The sequence below is a fragment of the Oncorhynchus mykiss genome, chromosome 26 (genome assembly GCF_057628025.1).
Source record: "Oncorhynchus mykiss isolate SJ-2025 chromosome 26, ASM5762802v1, whole genome shotgun sequence".
Lineage (NCBI taxonomy): Eukaryota > Metazoa > Chordata > Actinopteri > Salmoniformes > Salmonidae > Oncorhynchus > Oncorhynchus mykiss.
In genome coordinates, this window is record NC_143047.1 from 33,180,453 (window position 1) to 33,197,491 (window position 17,039).

Below are 17,039 nucleotides of genomic sequence, written 5' to 3' on the forward strand. Positions count from 1 at the left end.
CCAATCATCTCAATGCAACACAGCTGTCTCCTTTTCCTGTCTTCACCAATCATCTCAATGCAACACAGCTGTCTCCTTTTCCTGTCTTCACCAATCATCTCAATGCAACACAGCTGTCTGCTTTTCCTGTCTTCACCAATCATCTCAATGCAACACAGCTGTCTCCTTTTCCTGTCTTCACCAATCATCTCAATGCAACACAGCTGTCTCCTTTTCCTGTCTTCACCAATCATCTCAATGCAACACAGCTGTCTCCTTTTCCTGTCTTCACCAATCATCTCAATGCAACACAGCTGTCTCCTTTTCCTGTCTTCACCAATCATCTCAATGCAACACAGCTGTCTCCTTTTCCTGTCTTCACCAATCATCTCAATGCAACACAGCTGTCTCCTTTTCCTGTCTTCACCAATCATCTCAATGCAACACAGCTGTCTCCTTTTCCTGTCTTCACCAATCATCTCAATGCAACACAGCTGTCTCCTTTTCCTGTCTTCACCAATCATCTCAATGCAACACAGCTGTCTCCTTTTCCTGTCTTCACCAATCATCTCAATGCAACACAGCTGTCTCCTTTTCCTGTCTTCACCAATCATCTCAATGCAACACAGCTGTCTCCTTTTCCTGTCTTCACCAATCATCTCAATGCAACACAGCTGTCTCCTTTTCCTGTCTTCACCAATCATCTCAATGCAACACAGCTGTCTCCTTTTCCTGTCTTCACCAATCGTCTCAATGCAACACAGCTGTCTCCTTTTCCTGTCTTCACCTATCGTCTCAATGCAACACAGCTGTCTCCTTTTCCTGTCTTCACCAATCGTCTCAATGCAACACAGCTGTCTCCTTTTCCTGTCTTCACTAATCGTCTCAATGCAACACAGCTGTCTCCTTTTCCTGTCTTCACCTATCATCTCAATGCAACACAGCTGTCTCCTTTTCCTGTCTTCACCTATCATCTCAATGCAACACAGCTGTCCCTGTCTAACATGTATGTTTCTTATTGACTAAAAGGAGCCCAGACTTTAAAGCACTACTTGAAGAAATGTGCAGTATATAGAACATGACTGGTCTGTTCCACTGGAGGAGTAACGCTGATCTATTCTTTACATAACGTTTCTAAACATATGTCTGTAATGTTCAAAATGTTGATGGTGCTCTTTGTCCTATTGACTCTCTCAGGGGTGCCGGCGTCCCTCGTACCAATGCCCGCGGCCAACCACTGTCCTCCTCCGAGGATGAGCCCTACACCCGCCTGTGTCCCACCCCGCACATCCCAGACAGCCCAGCGGTCCCCAGCCACTCCTCCACGTCTCTCCTCACCACCATTTCCCAAGATGAAAGCAGCCCAGCTGGGAGCAGCTTCGTGGGGCTTCGCGTGGTGGCCAAGTGGTCCAGCAACGGCTACTTCTACTCAGGCCGCATCACCAAGGACCTGGGCGAGGGGCGTTACCGGCTGCTCTTCGATGACAGCTATGAGTGCGAGGTCACGGGCAAGGACATCCTGCTGTGCGACCCCATCCCCCTGGACACTGAGGTCACGGCACTGCTGGAGGACGAGTACTTCAGCACAGGTGATTCTGCGTTCAAAACAACTGGGAACTCTGAAAAATATGAGGTCAAATCATGACGTCAGTGATCTTCAGGTCGGAAAGTCGGAGCTCTAGAAATAGACCTGAGTTGGAATGACCGTTCAAATAGATTTTTCCCAGTCCAAGCTCGTTTTCTTTCCTCCTTCCCAGTAGTTTTGAAAGCAATAAAGTCGGAAGTCAGAGAGTTCCCAGTTGTTTTGAAAGCGGCATGAGAAGGGGAAAAGAGAGGACAGATTGTTTGCACTCCCAAAGTTTCCACTTGAACAATCCCTGACATGGATGTAAAAGCATATGATTGGTTTGGTGTAAGCTTTCTCCCATGGTTAAACGCATGACGGGGAGTGTGAAAACACGTGTGGAGAATCTGGACGCAGGACAGGAGAGGACAGGAGAAGAGAGAATGGGGTTGGAATGGGTTTGGAGTGGAGGATAGAGAAATAAGACAATTCGAGTCTCAACACAGACCCATGGCTGAGAAGAGGTCAGGCTGTCACTGGAAACTAATTTCCCTTCATGTGGTTGGCCCTTTTCCCAATTCTGTCTTTAAATGGAAAATAAATTGGTGATCCTGACTCTCCACAAATGTAATGGATCTTCAGTGGAATGTTAACGTCAGTGTACTGTAGTCTCTCTTCAATTGACTGTTGTTTTTCTCCATGTAGCTGATATGATGCAAATTTGACTGCTTATCAACCCTTCTCTGGCTTTGCGTTGTCTCCCCAGGTCGAGTGAAGGACTACAAGAAGGAGGGCGAGGACTTGTTCTACAGTGTGGAGAAGCAGGGCCAGACTACAGCTGTAGAGAGGGAGGGCCAGACTACAGCTGTAGAGAGGGAGGGCCAGACTACAGCCACTACAGCTGTAGAGAGGCAGTGGTACAGCCGCAGTTCTGTCATCCTGACCATGGAGCAAGGCAACAGGCTGAGAGAACAGTACGGCCTGGGACCCTACGAGCCCTCCACACCCCTTGCCAAGGCCTCTGATATCAGCCTGGGTAAGACAACCACAAAGCTTTGAGGATTGACTAAGTGAGAACCATATAGCCGTGCCCTGGCAAGAACCACAAGTACCCTTTCCACACTGAGCCGAGATGTACTCCACTGGCCTGGTTACGCTAACACAATAGTTGCTGGAACTCTTCTGGAAAGGACAGTGTGAAACTAAATGATTGGACCTAGCACAGTAGCATACCACCCAGCATCCCACTGCTGGCAGGGTTGGTCCTGGGTGTTCCCTGGATGGGAGACCAGATGTGACGAAGTGGTGTAAGAGGGCTAGTAGGAGGTACTCTTTTCTCTGGTCTAAAGAAATAATAAAAAATATCCCAATGCCACAGGGCAGTGATTGGGGACATTGCCCTGTGTAGTGTAGGGTGCCGTCTTTCGGATGGGACGTTAAACGGGTGTCCTGACTCTCTGTGGTCACTAAAAGATCCCATGGCACTTATTATAAGAGTAGGGGTGTTAACCCTGGTGTCCTGGCTAAATTCCCAATCTGACCCTCATACCATCATGACCACCTAATCATCCCCAGCTTCCAATTGGCTCATTCATCTCCACTTCTCTCCCCTGTAACTATTACCCTGGTCGTTGCTGTAGATGAGAATGTGTTCTCAGTCAACTTACCCGGTTAAATAAAAACAGTACAGGTTGGGTTGGCCTGATAATGTTAAAATGGTATAATGTGAGCACCGCCCAATAAGGAAATATATTACATTACTCCTCTTAAGTTTGAGTTGAGTCATCTCTACGTTTCACATAGCTTGATAAAGACTCCCAAGTCCCTGTGAAAACAGTGATTCCTTCATACAGGAAGAATCTGCTGAGTGTTTCATCAAACAGAAGTGGGGTTAAATGTTAGTCATTTCCGTGTCAAGTGTGATGACGTGTGACATTGCTGTGCCCGCCCCCACAGATTGAAGTAGAGATATCATGAGTACATTCTATGGCGCTGTCTTCCACAGATAACCTGGTGGAGGGGAAGAGGAGACGCAGGGGGATCACAGGGGGGGCCAGCCCCCTCACCCCTGGCCCCTCTGGGAAGAGGAAGCTGATCAGCTCTGAGGACAGGGACAGGACCCCGGCTAAGCGAGGCCGCAGAGGGGGAGCCAGAGCCGGTACGGAGACCAAGTCACCCTAAACTTGACACCATACCTTAACCCTGACCCTACACCTAACCTCTGTGTCCAAGCCTAAACTCTCAACTGTAACCTCTAACATTTAGGTTCAACTTAAATGTCAACCCAAAACCTAAAATGCCCACCTCCAACCCCAGTCTATTTAACACTAAGCCACAGCCCTAACCTCAACCTCAGTAACACTAAGCCACAGCCCTAACCTCAACCTTGGAGCATAGATCACTGAGCAAACCATACAGACCTGACCCCAGAACCGTGGACTGAGAGCCCTTGGTGATGGTTTGGATAGGTGGAAGCATTTTATACATTCTAGAAATGTGTTTCTATATTTATTAACATAATTGGTCTCAGTGGGGTGCAGAATTTTCAGACTGCTGCAATGTACATTTTAACTATTTATTAATACAATTGGTTTTAGTCAGTATTGGTCGTTTTTATGAATGTAATTATGAACTATAAGAGCAGGGCACGCATTGAAAATGTAATGGTTTTTTTAACACCATTTTTTTAATAAAGATTTGGATATTTGAAATGATTTTCTGTAAAGAGTATTCTTAGTATTGCTAGCTCTCTATAGAGATTACAGTATATAACCAGTCATAAAGCCTTTGAGTTTGTATTCAGACCCACAGACATTTTTGACTACCACAGTGCACTGCAACCACCACCCTCTCCTTATAATATAATAATATATGCCATTTAGTAGACGCTTTTATCCAAAGCTACTTAGTCATGCGTGCATACTGCATACATTTTATGTACGAGGTGGCAGGTAGCCTGGTGGTAGAGTGTTGGACTAGTAACCGAAAGGTTGCAAGATCGAATCCCTGAGCTGACAAGGTAAAAACTCTGTCGTTCTGCCCAAGAACAAGGCAGTTAACCCACTGTTCCTAGGCTGTCATTGAAAATAAGAATTTGTTCTTAACTGACTTTCCTAGTTAAAGGTCAAATAAAAAAATGTTTTCTTTAAAACGGGTGGTCCTGGGAATTGAAACCACTATCCTGGCGTTGCAAGTGCCATGCTTTACCAACGGAGCGACAGAGGACCTTAGGCTGAGTTGGTATGTGAATAACTATTAATAGACTTGGTGTTGGTCCACATGTGTAAAGGTGTGTTTTTATATTATCCACTGAATATCAGAGGGGTGTCTCCATAAACCTTTCACTCCTTTGAACCGCGCACGGATCCCAAAAACTTGTTTTGAGTGACGGCAGACAATGTTTCATGACATTGAGAGAAGTGTCAAGTCAAACCTGTTTTCCTTTAGTTGTTTGAAGAGCTGAACCTCATGTTTTACTGTACCGGTGGTGTTTGAAGAGCTGAACCTCATGTTTTACTGCACCGGTGGTGTTTGAAGAGCTGAACCTCATGTTTTACTGTACTGGTGGTGTTTGAAGGGCTGAACCTCATGTTTTACTGCACTGGTGGTGTTTGAAGAGCTGAACCTCATGTTTTACTGTACTGGTGGTGTTTGAAGAGCTGAACCTCATGTTTTACTGCACTGGTGGTGTTTGAAGGGCTGAACCTCATGTTTTACTGTACTGGTGGTGTTTGAAGAGCTGAACCTCATGTTTTACTGTACTGGTGGTGTTTGAAGAGCTGAACCTCATGTTTTACTGCACTGGTGGTGTTTGAAGAGCTGAACCTCATGTTTTACTGTACTGGTGGTGTTTCAAGGGCTGAACCTCATGTTTTACTGTACCGGTGGTGTTTCAAGGGCTGAACCTCATGTTTTACTGCACTGGTGGTGTTTGAAGGGCTGAACCTCATGTTTTACTGCACCGGTGGTGTTTGAAGGGCTGAACCTCATGTTTTACTGCACTGGTGGTGTTTGAAGAGCTGAACCTCATGTTTTACTGCACCGGTGGTGTTTGAAGGGCTGAACCTCATGTTTTACTGTACTGGTGGTGTTTGAAGGGCTGAACCTCATGTTTTACTGTACTGGTGGTGTTTGAAGGGCTGAACCTCATGTGTTACTGTACTGGTGGTGTTTGAAGGGCTGAACCTCATGTTTTACTGTACTGGTGGTGTTTGAAGAGCTGAACCTCATGTTTTACTGCACTGGTGGTGTTTGAAGAGCTGAACCTCATGTTTTACTGTACTGGTGGTGTTTGAAGAGCTGAACCTCATGTTTTACTGCACTGGTGGTGTTTGAAGGGCTGAACCTCATGTTTTACTGCACCGGTGGTGTTTGAAGGGCTGAACCTCATGTTTTACTGTACTGGTGGTGTTTGAAGGGCTGAACCTCATGTGTTACTGTACTGGTGGTGTTTGAAGAGCTGAACCTCATGTTTTACTGTACTGGTGATGTTTCAAGGGCTGAACCTCATGTTTTACTGTACCGGTGGTGTTTCAAGGGCTGAACCTCATGTTTTACTGTACTGGTGGTGTTTGAAGGGCTGAACCTCATGTTTTACTGCACTGGTGGTGTTTGAAGGGCTGAACCTCATGTTTTACTGCACCGGTGGTGTTTGAAGAGCTGAACCTCATGTTTTACTGTACTGGTGGTGTTTGAAGAGCTGAACCTCATGTTTTACTGTACTGGTGGTGTTTGAAGGGCTGAACCTCATGTTTTACTGCACTGGTGGTGTTTGAAGGGCTGAACCTCATGTTTTACTGTACTGGTGGTGTTTGAAGGGCTGAACCTCATGTGTTACTGTACTGGTGGTGTTTGAAGGGCTGAACCTCATGTTTTACTGTACTGGTGGTGTTTGAAGAGCTGAACCTCATGTTTTACTGCACTGGTGGTGTTTGAAGAGCTGAACCTCATGTTTTACTGTACTGGTGGTGTTTGAAGAGCTGAACCTCATGTTTTACTGCACTGGTGGTGTTTGAAGGGCTGAACCTCATGTTTTACTGCACTGGTGGTGTTTGAAGAGCTGAACCTCATGTTTTACTGTACTGGTGATGTTTTAAGGGCTGAACCTCATGTTTTACTGTACCGGTGGTGTTTCAAGGGCTGAACCTCATGTTTTACTGTACTGTTGGTGTTTGAAGGGCTGAACCTCATGTTTTACTGTACTGGTGGTGTTTGAAGAGCTGAACCTCATGTTTTACTGTACTGGTGGTGTTTGAAGGGCTGAACCTCATGTTTTACTGCACTGGTGGTGTTTGAAGGGCTGAACCTCATGTTTTACTGCACCGGTGGTGTTTGAAGAGCTGAACCTCATGTTTTACTGTACTGGTGGTGTTTGAAGAGCTGAACCTCATGTTTTACTGTACTGGTGGTGTTTGAAGGGCTGAACCTCATGTTTTACTGCACTGGTGGTGTTTGAAGGGCTGAACCTCATGTTTTACTGCACCGGTGGTGTTTGAAGAGCTGAACCTCATGTTTTACTGTACTGGTGGTGTTTGAAGAGCTGAACCTCATGTTTTACTGCACCGGTGGTGTTTGAAGAGCTGAACCTCATGTTTTACTGTACTTGTGGTGTTTGAAGAGCTGAACCTCATGTTTTACTGTACTGGTGGTGTTTGAAGGGCTGAACCTCATGTTTTACTGTACTGGTGGTGTTTGAAGAGCTGAACCTCATGTTTTACTGTACTGGTGGTGTTTGAAGAGCTGAACCTCATGTTTTACTGCACCGGTGGTGTTTGAAGAGCTGAACCTCATGTTTTACTGTACTTGTGGTGTTTGAAGAGCTGAACCTCATGTTTTACTGTACTGGTGGTGTTTGAAGGGCTGAACCTCATGTTTTACTGTACTGGTGGTGTTTGAAGAGCTGAACCTCATGTTTTACTGTACTGGTGGTGTTTGAAGAGCTGAACCTCATGTTTTACTGTACTGGTGGTGTTTGAAGGGCTGGACCTCATGTTTTACTGTACTGGTGGTGTTTGAAGGGCTGAACCTCATGTTTTACTGTACTGGTGGTGTTTGAAGGGCTGAACCTCATGTTTTACTGCACCGGTGGTGTTTGAAGGGCTGAACCTCATGTTTTACTGTACTGGTGGTGTTTGAAGAGCTGAACCTCATGTTTTACTGCACCGGTGGTGTTTGAAGGGCTGAACCTCATGTTTTACTGCACCGGTGGTGTTTGAAGGGCTGAACCTCATGTTTTACTGTACTGGTGGTGTTTGAAGGGCTGAACCTCATGTTTTACTGTACTGGTGGTGTTTGAAGGGCTGAACCTCATGTTTTACTGCACTGGTGGTGTTTGAAGGGCTGAACCTCATGTTTTACTGTACTGGTGGTGTTTGAAGGGCTGAACCTCATGTTTTACTGCACCGGTGGTGTTTGAAGAGCTGAACCTCATGTTTTACTGCACCGGTGGTGTTTGAAGAGCTGAACCTCATGTTTTACTGTACTGGTGGTGTTTGAAGGGCTGAACCTCATGTTTTACTGTACTGGTGGTGTTTGAAGGGCTGAACCTCATGTTTTACTGCACTGGTGGTGTTTGAAGGGCTGAACCTCATGTTTTACTGTACTGGTGGTGTTTGAAGGGCTGAACCTCATGTTTTACTGCACCGGTGGTGTTTGAAGAGCTGAACCTCATGTTTTACTGCACCGGTGGTGTTTGAAGAGCTGAACCTCATGTTTTACTGTACTGGTGGTGTTTGAAGGGCTGAACCTCATGTTTTACTGCACCGGTGGTGTTTGAAGAGCTGAACCTCATGTTTTACTGTACTGGTGGTGTTTGAAGGGCTGAACCTCATGTTTTACTGTACTGGTGGTGTTTGAAGGGCTGAACCTCATGTTTTACTGCACTGGTGGTGTTTGAAGGGCTGAACCTCATGTTTTACTGTACTGGTGGTGTTTGAAGGGCTGAACCTCATGTTTTACTGCACCGGTGGTGTTTGAAGAGCTGAACCTCATGTTTTACTGTACTGGTGGTGTTTGAAGGGCTGAACCTCATGTTTTACTGCACCGGTGGTGTTTGAAGAGCTGAACCTCATGTTTTACTGTACTGGTGGTGTTTGAAGGGCTGAACCTCATGTTTTACTGCACCGGTGGTGTTTGAAGAGCTGAACCTCATGTTTTACTGCACCGGTGGTGTTTGAAGAGCTAAACCTCATGTTTTACTGTACTGGTGGTGTTTGAAGAGCTGAACCTCATGTTTTACTGCACCGGTGGTGTTTGAAGAGCTGAACCTCATGTTTTACTGTACTTGTGGTGTTTGAAGAGCTGAACCTCATGTTTTACTGTACTGGTGGTGTTTGAAGGGCTGAACCTCATGTTTTACTGCACTGGTGGTGTTTGAAGGGCTGAACCTCATGTTTTACTGCACCGGTGGTGTTTGAAGAGCTGAACCTCATGTTTTACTGTACTGGTGGTGTTTGAAGAGCTGAACCTCATGTTTTACTGTACTGGTGGTGTTTGAAGGGCTGAACCTCATGTTTTACTGCACTGGTGGTGTTTGAAGGGCTGAACCTCATGTTTTACTGCACCGGTGGTGTTTGAAGGGCTGAACCTCATGTTTTACTGTACTGGTGGTGTTTGAAGAGCTGAACCTCATGTTTTACTGTACTGGTGGTGTTTGAAGGGCTGAACCTCATGTGTTACTGTACTGGTGGTGTTTGAAGGGCTGAACCTCATGTTTTACTGTACTGGTGGTGTTTGAAGAGCTGAACCTCATGTTTTACTGCACTGGTGGTGTTTGAAGAGCTGAACCTCATGTTTTACTGTACTGGTGGTGTTTGAAGAGCTGAACCTCATGTTTTACTGCACTGGTGGTGTTTGAAGGGCTGAACCTCATGTTTTACTGCACTGGTGGTGTTTGAAGAGCTGAACCTCATGTTTTACTGTACTGGTGATGTTTCAAGGGCTGAACCTCATGTTTTACTGTACCGGTGGTGTTTCAAGGGCTGAACCTCATGTTTTACTGTACTGGTGGTGTTTGAAGGGCTGAACCTCATGTTTTACTGTACTGGTGGTGTTTGAAGGGCTGAACCTCATGTTTTACTGTACTGGTGGTGTTTGAAGGGCTGAACCTCATGTTTTACTGCACTGGTGGTGTTTGAAGGGCTGAACCTCATGTTTTACTGTACTGGTGGTGTTTGAAGGGCTGAACCTCATGTTTTACTGCACCGGTGGTGTTTGAAGAGCTGAACCTCATGTTTTACTGCACCGGTGGTGTTTGAAGAGCTGAACCTCATGTTTTACTGTACTGGTGGTGTTTGAAGGGCTGAACCTCATGTTTTACTGCACCGGTGGTGTTTGAAGAGCTGAACCTCATGTTTTACTGTACTGGTGGTGTTTGAAGGGCTGAACCTCATGTTTTACTGCACTGGTGGTGTTTGAAGGGCTGAACCTCATGTTTTACTGTACTGGTGGTGTTTGAAGGGCTGAACCTCATGTTTTACTGCACCGGTGGTGTTTGAAGAGCTGAACCTCATGTTTTACTGCACCGGTGGTGTTTGAAGAGCTGAACCTCATGTTTTACTGTACTGGTGGTGTTTGAAGGGCTGAACCTCATGTTTTACTGCACCGGTGGTGTTTGAAGAGCTGAACCTCATGTTTTACTGTACTGGTGGTGTTTGAAGGGCTGAACCTCATGTTTTACTGCACCGGTGGTGTTTGAAGAGCTGAACCTCATGTTTTACTGCACCGGTGGTGTTTGAAGAGCTGAACCTCATGTTTTACTGTACTGGTGGTGTTTGAAGAGCTGAACCTCATGTTTTACTGCACCGGTGGTGTTTGAAGAGCTGAACCTCATGTTTTACTGTACTTGTGGTGTTTGAAGAGCTGAACCTCATGTTTTACTGTACTGGTGGTGTTTGAAGGGCTGAACCTCATGTTTTACTGTACTGGTGGTGTTTGAAGAGCTGAACCTCATGTTTTACTGTACTGGTGGTGTTTGAAGAGCTGAACCTCATGTTTTACTGTACTGGTGGTGTTTGAAGGGCTGGACCTCATGTTTTACTGTACTGGTGGTGTTTGAAGGGCTGAACCTCATGTTTTACTGTACTGGTGGTGTTTGAAGGGCTGAACCTCATGTTTTACTGCACCGGTGGTGTTTGAAGGGCTGAACCTCATGTTTTACTGTACTGGTGGTGTTTGAAGAGCTGAACCTCATGTTTTACTGCACCGGTGGTGTTTGAAGGGCTGAACCTCATGTTTTACTGCACCGGTGGTGTTTGAAGGGCTGAACCTCATGTTTTACTGTACTGGTGGTGTTTGAAGGGCTGAACCTCATGTTTTACTGTACTGGTGGTGTTTGAAGGGCTGAACCTCATGTTTTACTGCACTGGTGGTGTTTGAAGGGCTGAACCTCATGTTTTACTGTACTGGTGGTGTTTGAAGGGCTGAACCTCATGTTTTACTGCACCGGTGGTGTTTGAAGAGCTGAACCTCATGTTTTACTGCACCGGTGGTGTTTGAAGAGCTGAACCTCATGTTTTACTGTACTGGTGGTGTTTGAAGGGCTGAACCTCATGTTTTACTGTACTGGTGGTGTTTGAAGGGCTGAACCTCATGTTTTACTGCACTGGTGGTGTTTGAAGGGCTGAACCTCATGTTTTACTGTACTGGTGGTGTTTGAAGGGCTGAACCTCATGTTTTACTGCACCGGTGGTGTTTGAAGAGCTGAACCTCATGTTTTACTGCACCGGTGGTGTTTGAAGAGCTGAACCTCATGTTTTACTGTACTGGTGGTGTTTGAAGGGCTGAACCTCATGTTTTACTGCACCGGTGGTGTTTGAAGAGCTGAACCTCATGTTTTACTGTACTGGTGGTGTTTGAAGGGCTGAACCTCATGTTTTACTGCACCGGTGGTGTTTGAAGAGCTGAACCTCATGTTTTACTGCACCGGTGGTGTTTGAAGAGCTGAACCTCATGTTTTACTGTACTGGTGGTGTTTGAAGAGCTGAACCTCATGTTTTACTGCACCGGTGGTGTTTGAAGAGCTGAACCTCATGTTTTACTGTACTTGTGGTGTTTGAAGGGCTGAACCTCATGTTTTACTGCACTGGTGGTGTTTGAAGAGCTGAACCTCATGTTTTACTGTACTGGTGATGTTTCAAGGGCTGAACCTCATGTTTTACTGTACCGGTGGTGTTTCAAGGGCTGAACCTCATGTTTTACTGTACTGGTGGTGTTTGAAGGGCTGAACCTCATGTTTTACTGTACTGGTGGTGTTTGAAGGGCTGAACCTCATGTTTTACTGTACTGGTGGTGTTTGAAGGGCTGAACCTCATGTTTTACTGCACTGGTGGTGTTTGAAGGGCTGAACCTCATGTTTTACTGTACTGGTGGTGTTTGAAGGGCTGAACCTCATGTTTTACTGCACCGGTGGTGTTTGAAGAGCTGAACCTCATGTTTTACTGCACCGGTGGTGTTTGAAGAGCTGAACCTCATGTTTTACTGTACTGGTGGTGTTTGAAGGGCTGAACCTCATGTTTTACTGCACCGGTGGTGTTTGAAGAGCTGAACCTCATGTTTTACTGTACTGGTGGTGTTTGAAGGGCTGAACCTCATGTTTTACTGCACCGGTGGTGTTTGAAGAGCTGAACCTCATGTTTTACTGCACCGGTGGTGTTTGAAGAGCTGAACCTCATGTTTTACTGTACTGGTGGTGTTTGAAGAGCTGAACCTCATGTTTTACTGCACCGGTGGTGTTTGAAGAGCTGAACCTCATGTTTTACTGTACTTGTGGTGTTTGAAGAGCTGAACCTCATGTTTTACTGTACTGGTGGTGTTTGAAGGGCTGAACCTCATGTTTTACTGTACTGGTGGTGTTTGAAGAGCTGAACCTCATGTTTTACTGTACTGGTGGTGTTTGAAGAGCTGAACCTCATGTTTTACTGTACTGGTGGTGTTTGAAGGGCTGAACCTCATGTTTTACTGTACTGGTGGTGTTTGAAGGGCTGAACCTCATGTTTTACTGTACTGGTGGTGTTTGAAGGGCTGAACCTCATGTTTTACTGCACCGGTGGTGTTTGAAGGGCTGAACCTCATGTTTTACTGTACTGGTGGTGTTTGAAGAGCTGAACCTCATGTTTTACTGCACCGGTGGTGTTTGAAGGGCTGAACCTCATGTTTTACTGCACCGGTGGTGTTTGAAGGGCTGAACCTCATGTTTTACTGTACTGGTGGTGTTTGAAGAGCTGAACCTCATGTTTTACTGTACTGGTGGTGTTTGAAGGGCTGAACCTCATGTTTTACTTCACCGGTGGTGTTTGAAGGGCTGAACCTCATGTTTTACTGTACTGGTGGTGTTTGAAGGGCTGAACCTCATGTTTTACTGTACTGGTGGTGTTTGAAGGGCTGAACCTCATGTTTTACTGCACCGGTGGTGTTTGAAGAGCTGAACCTCATGTTTTACTGTACTGGTGGTGTTTGAAGGGCTGAACCTCATGTTTTACTGCACCGGTGGTGTTTGAAGAGCTGAACCTCATGTTTTACTGTACTGGTGGTGTTTGAAGGGCTGAACCTCATGTTTTACTGCACCGGTGGTGTTTGAAGAGCTGAACCTCATGTTTTACTGCACCGGTGGTGTTTGAAGAGCTGAACCTCATGTTTTACTGTACTGGTGGTGTTTGAAGAGCTGAACCTCATGTTTTACTGCACCGGTGGTGTTTGAAGAGCTGAACCTCATGTTTTACTGTACTGGTGGTGTTTGAAGAGCTGAACCTCATGTTTTACTGTACTGGTGGTGTTTGAAGGGCTGAACCTCATGTTTTACTGTACTGGTGGTGTTTGAAGAGCTGAACCTCATGTTTTACTGTACTGGTGGTGTTTGAAGAGCTGAACCTCATGTTTTACTGTACTGGTGGTGTTTGAAGGGCTGAACCTCATGTTTTACTGTACTGGTGGTGTTTGAAGGGCTGAACCTCATGTTTTACTGTACTGGTGGTGTTTGAAGGGCTGAACCTCATGTTTTACTGTACTGGTGGTGTTTGAAGGGCTGAACCTCATGTTTTACTGTACTGGTGGTGTTTGAAGGGCTGAACCTCATGTTTTACTGTACTGGTGGTGTTTGAAGGACTGAACCTCATGTTTTACTGTACTGGTGGTGTTTGAAGAGCTGAACCTCATGTTTTACTGCACTGGTGGTGTTTGAAGAGCTGAACCTCATGTTTTACTGTACTGGTGGTGTTTGAAGGGCTGAACCTCATGTTTTACTGCACCGGTGGTGTTTGAAGAGCTGAACCTCATGTTTTACTGTACTGGTGGTGTTTGAAGGGCTGAACCTCATGTTTTACTGCACCGGTGGTGTTTGAAGAGCTGAACCTCATGTTTTACTGCACCGGTGGTGTTTGAAGAGCTGAACCTCATGTTTTACTGTACTGGTGGTGTTTGAAGAGCTGAACCTCATGTTTTACTGCACCGGTGGTGTTTGAAGAGCTGAACCTCATGTTTTACTGTACTTGTGGTGTTTGAAGAGCTGAACCTCATGTTTTACTGTACTGGTGGTGTTTGAAGGGCTGAACCTCATGTTTTACTGTACTGGTGGTGTTTGAAGAGCTGAACCTCATGTTTTACTGTACTGGTGGTGTTTGAAGAGCTGAACCTCATGTTTTACTGTACTGGTGGTGTTTGAAGGGCTGGACCTCATGTTTTACTGTACTGGTGGTGTTTGAAGGGCTGAACCTCATGTTTTACTGTACTGGTGGTGTTTGAAGGGCTGAACCTCATGTTTTACTGCACCGGTGGTGTTTGAAGGGCTGAACCTCATGTTTTACTGTACTGGTGGTGTTTGAAGAGCTGAACCTCATGTTTTACTGCACCGGTGGTGTTTGAAGGGCTGAACCTCATGTTTTACTGCACCGGTGGTGTTTGAAGGGCTGAACCTCATGTTTTACTGTACTGGTGGTGTTTGAAGGGCTGAACCTCATGTTTTACTGTACTGGTGGTGTTTGAAGGGCTGAACCTCATGTTTTACTGCACTGGTGGTGTTTGAAGGGCTGAACCTCATGTTTTACTGTACTGGTGGTGTTTGAAGGGCTGAACCTCATGTTTTACTGCACCGGTGGTGTTTGAAGAGCTGAACCTCATGTTTTACTGCACCGGTGGTGTTTGAAGAGCTGAACCTCATGTTTTACTGTACTGGTGGTGTTTGAAGGGCTGAACCTCATGTTTTACTGTACTGGTGGTGTTTGAAGGGCTGAACCTCATGTTTTACTGCACTGGTGGTGTTTGAAGGGCTGAACCTCATGTTTTACTGTACTGGTGGTGTTTGAAGGGCTGAACCTCATGTTTTACTGCACCGGTGGTGTTTGAAGAGCTGAACCTCATGTTTTACTGCACCGGTGGTGTTTGAAGAGCTGAACCTCATGTTTTACTGTACTGGTGGTGTTTGAAGGGCTGAACCTCATGTTTTACTGCACCGGTGGTGTTTGAAGAGCTGAACCTCATGTTTTACTGTACTGGTGGTGTTTGAAGGGCTGAACCTCATGTTTTACTGCACCGGTGGTGTTTGAAGAGCTGAACCTCATGTTTTACTGCACCGGTGGTGTTTGAAGAGCTGAACCTCATGTTTTACTGTACTGGTGGTGTTTGAAGAGCTGAACCTCATGTTTTACTGCACCGGTGGTGTTTGAAGAGCTGAACCTCATGTTTTACTGTACTTGTGGTGTTTGAAGGGCTGAACCTCATGTTTTACTGCACTGGTGGTGTTTGAAGAGCTGAACCTCATGTTTTACTGTACTGGTGATGTTTCAAGGGCTGAACCTCATGTTTTACTGTACCGGTGGTGTTTCAAGGGCTGAACCTCATGTTTTACTGTACTGGTGGTGTTTGAAGGGCTGAACCTCATGTTTTACTGTACTGGTGGTGTTTGAAGGGCTGAACCTCATGTTTTACTGTACTGGTGGTGTTTGAAGGGCTGAACCTCATGTTTTACTGCACTGGTGGTGTTTGAAGGGCTGAACCTCATGTTTTACTGTACTGGTGGTGTTTGAAGGGCTGAACCTCATGTTTTACTGCACCGGTGGTGTTTGAAGAGCTGAACCTCATGTTTTACTGCACCGGTGGTGTTTGAAGAGCTGAACCTCATGTTTTACTGTACTGGTGGTGTTTGAAGGGCTGAACCTCATGTTTTACTGCACCGGTGGTGTTTGAAGAGCTGAACCTCATGTTTTACTGTACTGGTGGTGTTTGAAGGGCTGAACCTCATGTTTTACTGCACCGGTGGTGTTTGAAGAGCTGAACCTCATGTTTTACTGCACCGGTGGTGTTTGAAGAGCTGAACCTCATGTTTTACTGTACTGGTGGTGTTTGAAGAGCTGAACCTCATGTTTTACTGCACCGGTGGTGTTTGAAGAGCTGAACCTCATGTTTTACTGTACTTGTGGTGTTTGAAGAGCTGAACCTCATGTTTTACTGTACTGGTGGTGTTTGAAGGGCTGAACCTCATGTTTTACTGTACTGGTGGTGTTTGAAGAGCTGAACCTCATGTTTTACTGTACTGGTGGTGTTTGAAGAGCTGAACCTCATGTTTTACTGTACTGGTGGTGTTTGAAGGGCTGAACCTCATGTTTTACTGTACTGGTGGTGTTTGAAGGGCTGAACCTCATGTTTTACTGTACTGGTGGTGTTTGAAGGGCTGAACCTCATGTTTTACTGCACCGGTGGTGTTTGAAGGGCTGAACCTCATGTTTTACTGTACTGGTGGTGTTTGAAGAGCTGAACCTCATGTTTTACTGCACCGGTGGTGTTTGAAGGGCTGAACCTCATGTTTTACTGCACCGGTGGTGTTTGAAGGGCTGAACCTCATGTTTTACTGTACTGGTGGTGTTTGAAGAGCTGAACCTCATGTTTTACTGTACTGGTGGTGTTTGAAGGGCTGAACCTCATGTTTTACTTCACCGGTGGTGTTTGAAGGGCTGAACCTCATGTTTTACTGTACTGGTGGTGTTTGAAGGGCTGAACCTCATGTTTTACTGTACTGGTGGTGTTTGAAGGGCTGAACCTCATGTTTTACTGCACCGGTGGTGTTTGAAGAGCTGAACCTCATGTTTTACTGTACTGGTGGTGTTTGAAGGGCTGAACCTCATGTTTTACTGCACCGGTGGTGTTTGAAGAGCTGAACCTCATGTTTTACTGTACTGGTGGTGTTTGAAGGGCTGAACCTCATGTTTTACTGCACCGGTGGTGTTTGAAGAGCTGAACCTCATGTTTTACTGCACCGGTGGTGTTTGAAGAGCTGAACCTCATGTTTTACTGTACTGGTGGTGTTTGAAGAGCTGAACCTCATGTTTTACTGCACCGGTGGTGTTTGAAGAGCTGAACCTCATGTTTTACTGTACTGGTGGTGTTTGAAGAGCTGAACCTCATGTTTTACTGTACTGGTGGTGTTTGAAGGGCTGAACCTCATGTTTTACTGTACTGGTGGTGTTTGAAGAGCTGAACCTCATGTTTTACTGTACTGGTGGTGTTTGAA

The 17,039-nt window shown here is 45.7% G+C and overlaps 1 protein-coding gene across 18 annotated transcripts in view; it reads left to right on the forward strand.

Moving 5' to 3' along the window:
• The window catches only part of LOC100136262 (TP53-binding protein 1), a 55,214-nt gene that overhangs the window by 30,162 nt on the left and 8,013 nt on the right, over positions 1 to 17,039 (forward strand). For all 18 annotated transcript variants that reach the window (XM_090222771.1, XM_090222764.1, XM_090222775.1 and 15 more), the window contains 3 exons: positions 1,177 to 1,568; positions 2,310 to 2,579; positions 3,549 to 3,701. In XM_090222771.1, the coding sequence (XP_090078897.1) occupies positions 1,177 to 1,568; positions 2,310 to 2,579; positions 3,549 to 3,701 (815 nt within the window). The remainder of the gene's footprint in view (positions 1 to 1,176; positions 1,569 to 2,309; positions 2,580 to 3,548; positions 3,702 to 17,039) is intronic.